The 7,810-nt window shown below is 40.6% G+C and overlaps 1 protein-coding gene across 2 annotated transcripts; it reads right to left on the reverse strand.

Moving 5' to 3' along the window:
* Positions 1–2,117: 2,117 nt before the first annotated feature.
* tmem88a (transmembrane protein 88 a) lies at positions 2,118–6,121 on the reverse strand. 2 transcript variants are annotated; one of them, XM_069673985.1, is made up of 3 exons: positions 5,685–6,121; positions 4,068–4,375; positions 2,118–2,662 (listed from the first exon to the last, which is right to left on the reverse strand). In XM_069673985.1, the coding sequence occupies exons 2-3, from the start codon at positions 4,359–4,361 to the stop codon at positions 2,381–2,383; spliced, it is 576 nt and encodes a 191-aa protein (XP_069530086.1). In that variant the 5' UTR covers positions 4,362–4,375; positions 5,685–6,121; the 3' UTR covers positions 2,118–2,380. The 2 variants fall into 2 exon arrangements, with proteins under 2 accessions (XP_069530086.1, XP_069530077.1); XM_069673976.1 differs by having other exon boundaries at positions 4,068–4,378.
* Between the last annotated feature and the right edge of the window lie 1,689 nt (positions 6,122–7,810).

Below are 7,810 nucleotides of genomic sequence, written 5' to 3' on the forward strand. Positions count from 1 at the left end.
GTGTGGCTGTAAACTCAATGACTTTGCAGCTCTCTTCTCCCTGCAGCTCCGGCTCCACCTGGTGGATTTGAATTGTATGAGCACCCAGGCTTAGCTATTGCTAGTCCTTAAAATGTATTCCTGTGACAGTTCACTGTTAGCCATGGAGTCAACAATCTGTAAGTCAAGTCTTGTATGGATGATTAAATTATTGTCGAGTTTTTAAATGTCAAAGTGTAAAATGGGAACTGTAATCAAACTGCTTGTTTTACCCAAAACATGTTTTTATTCAGTCATAAATAAAGGAAATCGCTTCAGCTTCCAAAGCGGCTCTATATTTGGTATCTTTGATGACCTGATGATCAGCCCAGGACGATCTGGTTTCCCTCTGAGCATTTTTTTAAAGAAATGAATGGATGAAGAAATTGAATAAAATGTTATCATGGTCCAAACTGTACTGCTTGATACTTCATGATGCTAAAGCAACTGCTCATTATTAATACATTCTCCTCCTGATTTAAAATCATGTTAAGTTATATTCATCTTTTAAAATAAGTAAGTAAATAGCATATCTTTTCTCTTCAACATTAAACATATTACATATTTAATTTGATAAACAGAAATATCATAACAGCATCAAAATGTAAGTTTATTCCAAATCTCATCCCTAAATGTTTTTAATTTCCATTTTTGAAATGTATTTATTTGTTCAGGGTCTTGAGGTGCTGGAGTTTATCCCAGCTGTCACTGGACGAGAGGCGGGGTACACCCTGGACTGATCGCCAGTCAATCACAGGGCTGACACACAGAGACAGACAACCTTTCACGCTCACACTCACAGGCTATTTTAGAGTCACCGATGAACCTAACGAGCATGTCTTTGGACTGTTGGAGGAAGGAGAACCCATGCATGCACAGGGAGAACATGTAAACTCCACACAGGAAGGCCCACTTCATCCTACTGGGATTTGAACCTGGAACCTTATTGCTGTGAGGTGACAGCGCTAACCACTGCACCACCATGCAGCCCTGTATTTAATTTAATTCAGTGTATTGGATTGCTTTTAATTTAAATTTTAGCTTATAGGCTTGCTTAGTCAGGCTCAAACCCAGAAACACTTGTTTACTATAAACAAAGGACCTTATAAAGTCAAACCAAAGTAGATTTTCTCAGACTAACTTAAAGCAAAGAGTGAACTGATTCTGTTGGTGCGTATTTTAGTTTCTCTGAGCCGTGATTATCGGCAAAGTTCAGTGTCTGCCTTTTAATGTCACATTATAGTGTTGGCTCTATAGGAATATTTAGTGTGTGTGGGTAAAATGATGAGCATAAACAAGCATCACAATATGTTTATAGTTTTCTATCAGACCTGAAAAATTATGTTTGCTTTTGTAGTTAAGGCCGTTGGCTTTCATAAATATTTCCACGATATATCTCATTACTGAAAGTTATCTCTTACAAAATTTAATGATTATTAAACCCAAGATTAGTATTCCAAATTGAGAGCTTTGTTTTGCTTAATGGTGTCAGATTACATCATAAATTCACCCTGATAGTCTCTTTCAGAGGACAAAAGTATGCAATTCCTAACATCACCAGTAGAGGTAGGTGAAAGTCAAAGTACCATCAAACTCCTTTATTTGAAGATAAAAACAAAACTTCTCATCTGACTTAAAGTAACTTTGTAACACATACTTACTGTACTGGAACGTATCTGTGAAAATGAAATGAGTAACTGAACCTCTAATACATTAAATCTGTGACATATGAGATTATGAACATGAGTTGTGATATCCCTGCTAGCTGCTTAGCTTGTTGCTTCTGAGTAGAACTCAAACGTTCGTCAAAGAGATGATAACTTGTGAACCATGCGAACAGGATCATATATTACCATTTTACTGATTAATTTATTAAATTAAAATAACCTGTCGGGCAGGTAAATAATAGCTTATCCCATCACCAATACCAAGCCACGCTTTCGCTTTACATTCTTATAACTCTAATGACGTAAACTAAAGTCCACAGACGTTTAATAATGTTTCTTAAACTTGTATTAACTAAACTTCCTTCCAATGATAAAATTGGTTCAGCTCACAGTCCAACAGTGTTCAGTTTGCCGTTTTAAAACATAAAGCTCTGCAGGTCGAGCAACATTTTATTGTAAAAAGGTATAAAATACATTCAATACATTGGAATTGTATACAAAAAGCTAAATTGACTTCCACACAATCATTATAACTGAGGACATGTGACAGATTTTTACAATGGCTTCAGAATCAGAAATACAATTGCAACAGTTTTATAAAAAAATAAAAGAGCCGGACAATCAAAGCCTCGTCAGTAAAAAATGGCTACGTTTCACAACCATACAATCCTCCTTCCCTCCGCTCCTCTGCTCTCCTACACCCATACGCTCCCCTTCCCCTCCCTCTCTGCAGCTCCCTGCTGGCCGCAGCAGCCTCCTGATCCCCGATGGCGTTGGGCCGGCAGGTTCTTGTAGACCGCTCGGCTGTAGGGAATAAAACACATGCCCAGCTGGAGGTGTCGGGCCAGGCGACAGTAAGCAGCCAGAGCCAGGACCAGCAGGGGGGTCAGCAACAGGAAGCCCACTACCAGCAGAGCCACGCAGCCGCCGTCATCCAGCAGGTCTGAGCAGTACAGAGAGGTGCCATGGGGCTGCACCTGGGGGAGCAGAGGAGGGGGGAGGATAGATAGATAACGCCATTAATGCAAAAATCATTGCGTATACATATAGTTCTGAATTTGTCCCCGACTTATGTCAACACCTGAATCAAAGTGCCATATTTTATACTTATTCTTAGGATAAGATAAGGATGCATTCTTGAAGATGTAGGTTAGTGTGTTCTCATTTTAGAAGTGAGTTATTAAATATACTCAAAATTGTCAGCATTTGCTGAACATGCTTGTGTTTTCAGTTGTGCAGTTGGGGTACTCTCATGTCCCACAATACATTGCAAAAAGGAACTCGAGCAGCTTAGTCACAGCTGCAGAAAATTAAAATTAAGCTCCTTGAAGATCCAGTCAGATCTGTGAAAACAGGATCAGATGTCTGCAAAAACATTTTTCTGTCTCCATGCTTAGTTTAATTGGCAGTGGCATTCACAGGTCTGAGTTTGACTGACAGTCTGCAACTTTTCCTGTTGGAACAATAGATTTCTTGTTTATTAACTCTGGTTACCGGCTATTACTATGTTGTAGTAATAGATTCAGGTAATCGGGACAGGGTACCTTTCTGACCTGCAATCTGTTTTTCCCTCTCACTTTTCAAGTAAAAAAAAATTTAAGATTTCCGAGAGAGTTTCTTTCAAGAGAGACCTTTCAATAACACTTTCAATAAATCAGTTCTTGGAGCTCTAAAAAAAGTAGCTCCTGGTGGCTGGTGGAGAAGAAGAAACACATTCATTTTTTGAGGGGTCAAATTTTGAGGTGGCTTAATTACGTTTTGAGGCAGCAAAATTCCATTTTAGGGGGCTAAATAACATTTCGAGGGGGCTTAAGGGGGTAAAATTACATTTGGAGGGAACTCAATTACATTTAAGGGTCAAAATTACATTTCTAGGGAGAACATTTACTTTTTGACGGGGCTCAATTACATTTTGGGGGTAAAGTACATTTGAAAGGGCTTAATTGCATTTTTAGGGAGCAGAATTCATTTTAAGGGGCTAAATAACATTCCTTGCTAGCTCAATTACATTTTGGGGGGCTAAATAACATTTTTATGGAGCCAAATTACATTTTAGGAAGCTAAATAGCAATTTGAGGGGGGTTGATTATATTTTAGGGGAGTTCAATTACATGTAAAGGGAGCTTTATTACATTTTGGGGGGGTTCATTTCATTTCAGGTGCTTAACTACGGGCTGAATTACCTTTGACGAGGCGTATTTACATTTTATGGGGGTTAAATTACATTTGAGGGGCTTATTACATTGTAACGGTCTAAATTACCTTTGAGGATGCATAATTACATTTAAGGGGGAAAAATGTACATTTAGATCCCTCCCTTAGATTCAGTGCTTGGCGTACATGCATACTGACAGAATTTATCGGTACAACAGTAATTCTTACCGTGGAGTGGCACAAGAAGCCGAATACGATCATGACTAGCGCTGGGGTGAGGATGGTGCCAAACACGATGCTGGCTACCCCGGCATTAATCAGAGCTATGATCATATTCTGTGCAGTGACCAGCACCGAGCACGCCCAGCAGTCCAGAGAGCCCCTCAACTCCAGGGGGCTGTCAGGAGCTTCGCTTCCCCCCAGCGAGTAGGGAGGCGGCACCACGACCCCTGACCCCGCTCTGGAGGGGGAGCCCCGCTCAGAGACCGTCTTCTCCAGCGTCCCGTTCCGTGACAGACTCATGTTCTTTGTGCTCTCTGCTGCAGGAAAGAAAAACTGTTTTAGCTCAGCAACTTAATCGGATTAATTCATCTGCCCAGTATAACGGATTGCAGATATTTTAACTCTGCTGTCAGGACTAAAAGTTTACATTTAAACTGAAATTCTGTTTACAACAGAGTGCCAACTATTTTAAGAGTGTTCCTCGTGTCTGATGTTAAAAAAGATATCAAAAAATAGTTTATTATCTGTTTAAATAAAATCTCCTCTTCCCCGTGTGCCCTGGTGTTTCCATTAAAAACATAGAGAGCTCAAGAATGTTAATCCATTAGCATTGGGTTCCTTAAATAACGTGGTGAAAGGTGTGGAAAGTCAACACAGATATCTGCACAGCTCTGAGTGCGAGGAAATGGGCTCCGCTGACCCCACCTCCAAACTCCAGGATAACCACGAGCCAGAACAATGAGCAGCAGCAGCAGCTGGAAAACTGCAGAAAAACACCACTAATCACTAATCAGAACGATGTTGTGACTTTGATTTTCAAAGAACAAATGATGTGCTGTCGTACATGTGACACAGGCCTAAAATTAAAAGTGATGAGAAAATAACAGGGGCAGGTCCCTCGGTTCTGGGGTCTTTAGGCTTCTGTTACTATACCAAGAACATCTGAACACATGAGTTTCAAAAGCCATGTTTTATTTTTTTTATCATTATATTAAATTGTAGAACACAAAATACATTGCATTGTTTTCTTCCATAATTGGCTCACTCTTGTTTGATGCCTTATTAAGAAAAATCAACTCTAAAACAGCGTCCCTGCACTTCGTATGATTTTTGACGTATTTTACGATGAACAAAATCTCTTCTTGTGTCTCATGGTTGACTTTTAGTCTTTGAGGATTTTTTTCTGGGGCATATGTGGCTTTGTTAAGATTTTATACATGGCAATAAAAATCAGAAAATGTTGATTTTCTCTTAAACAACTTTACTAAGTTGTCTGCCAATCCTGCGGCATGAAAATGCTTTCTGAATAACTTTTAATTTGAAGGGATCCTGTTTGTGTTCGTCTGTCAGAAAAGTCTGTCTTCCGTTCAGTCACGGAGCAGCCCGAACACTTGCCTTTCAATGACGTCATGGACACAGCCTTGATGTCTCCACATTAATCAATTTGAGAATTGGAAAACTAACTCTCCTGAGTCCCAGAAATAACACAAGTAAAGACAGAAATCCAAGACGTTTCATTAGGATTATGTACCTTAGACTGATGCTAACTTTTGTTAGGGTCAGTCTTAGGATTTTTCTGTTTATTAAAGATGGTTCTAGTAAAAATCAAATGGTTATACTCACTGTGTGTGAAAGGTGATGGGGTGTCCTCCTGCGGTTGGATGGTATCAGCAGATGAAGTGATTCCTGTTGAGCGGTGAGCGGTCAGAGACAAAGAGAATTTCAAGAATTTCCTCCTGATGTTCGCTCCTTTTTAAAAAAAAAATCCAGATTTTAGGGGAAGTATCCAAGTCAAAGGTTTCTACTACTACACTTAAGTCTTTAATCTTCTCCTTTAGTGTTCTGGCCTAAAAAAATCCCTCCTATTTTGAATCCAAACTTCTCACTCAGACCTCTCACAGTGCCGGTCAGAAAGGAGCTCCACGGACTTGAGGCGAAATGTGCTTTCCCACTGGCTTCAGCGTTTCCTTCCCTGACATTCTGTTTCCTCACTCTGACTCCAGTTTGAGATATGATTGAGTGCGTAAGCGGTTACGGGTGTGTGTGAGTGTGTATCCTGTGTTGCCTGTGATGCGAATGGGCTGTGTTAGAGGCGGCTGTAAGTGTCTGGACAGGGTAGGGGGGGAGCAGTGGGGGGTTTGTGTGATAACCCCTGGAACCAGGGGGAGGGAGGACCGGTGTTTATTTGGACAGATTAGAGGAGTCAGGGTATGCTGCACAATCCTCAACCCTTTACACCCTCACTGAGGACTTTCTCTTCTTCTCTGACTAATGCTGATAAAGTGGGTTTCAAAATCAAAGACCAATGAGCTGCTTTTAAATCCACACGATAAACAAAACTTCCATTTGAATTAATGTGTGGCTGTTACGTAAGATGTAGGCCTTGCTGCTCATACCATCCTGCTGTGCTGTACTGGTGAGGGTGTGAACAATAAGACAGCACCGCTCTTTTATTCTGCAGAAACACAGAGCTCTTAAATAAGAAGGTAAAACTCAAGCAAAGAGTTGCTTCAGCTTGGTCTCAGGAGCAGGAATGAGTGAGGATTGGCCTCTGACCTGCTGATGAAAAACAGAGCTCCGCTCTCAGAAAACATAAGGAAATGAGGATGGGGGGGCATGCTGACTAATTTGGTGGAGAAAACCGGGTATCATGGGACTGATAAGAAAACCTGAGGGGCTCAGTTCAAAGGGCGAAATCAGCATTTTGATATGAAGTCTCATTTTTTCATCTCACTCCGGGCATCATTGTTTATTTGTTTCTCCTCAAGAGTAGATATAAACACTCCCTGGAGAGGTTACGGCTATTTCAACAGTCAGTACAAGGGAACAGGATCAAAGAGTCTCTGGAATTAGCGCTTAATGTGTAAGCAATGGGTGGTTTTGCCATTAACAATGCCACAGTGTGCTGTTTATATGTGTATGTCAATGTCAGAGGGGGTGGGTAGAGGAAGAGCGGCCTTCCTGTCCTTGGAAGCGGGATATCCGCTGCTGTGACCACGTTTAGAGGAGATGTCCCCACATCTGCACTTTTGGCCTCGTCATGTCCTCTCAGGCCGGAGTTTTAGAAAGAAACACGTTCAAAAATAGCAACCAGAAAGACAAATCTCAGGTTAACAAGATGGGAATGAGAAACGGGAAAAAATAGTGTACTGTTAATCTACATTTTTTTTAATTCTAATTTACAAACTGGTTTGTATCCTTAGAGGCATATAAACAATAAATTCAGTGTTTGTATCCTACCTTTGTGAAATGATATAGGCCACATTATTGCTTAAAAAGGTAGATATTTTATCAATTTATACTATTTACATTACTTTCTGTCTGCTTTTGTTGTACTCTGCTTCTACGCTTAATGAAGCAGCTTCAGCCTGCAGCTTTGATAAGATAATCTCAGGGAAATGTTGGAAGGGGAAATAAAAGAGAAAAGCTCTCTCCTCCCTTAACATCAACCCTGAAGGTAGCCTCAAACAAATGAGTCCAGTGGCGCCACCTAGTGGCTGCACAATGTAACAAGAGCAGCTGCAACCTGTCAACGTCTGAACTAAGTGACCACAAAAGAGCTATTGTTATCTCTTTTTGACTCCCCTAGTGTAGATGTACTTGCAGCTGCTGTTAGACAGATAGATATCTAGGGCACCTATATGAGTAAATACAGTCCTGTGGAGGTGCATAATTAAAACTAGCTATTTGAGTGTAGACAGAGCTTTAGACAACAGAAGTCTTGTCAATGGAAACAAACGCTACTACAC

The sequence above is a fragment of the Semicossyphus pulcher genome, unplaced genomic scaffold, assembly GCF_022749685.1.
Source record: "Semicossyphus pulcher isolate SPU_LCO1_2020_fin unplaced genomic scaffold, fSemPul1.0.p SCAF_10, whole genome shotgun sequence".
In the NCBI taxonomy this organism is placed as follows: domain Eukaryota; kingdom Metazoa; phylum Chordata; class Actinopteri; order Labriformes; family Labridae; genus Semicossyphus; species Semicossyphus pulcher.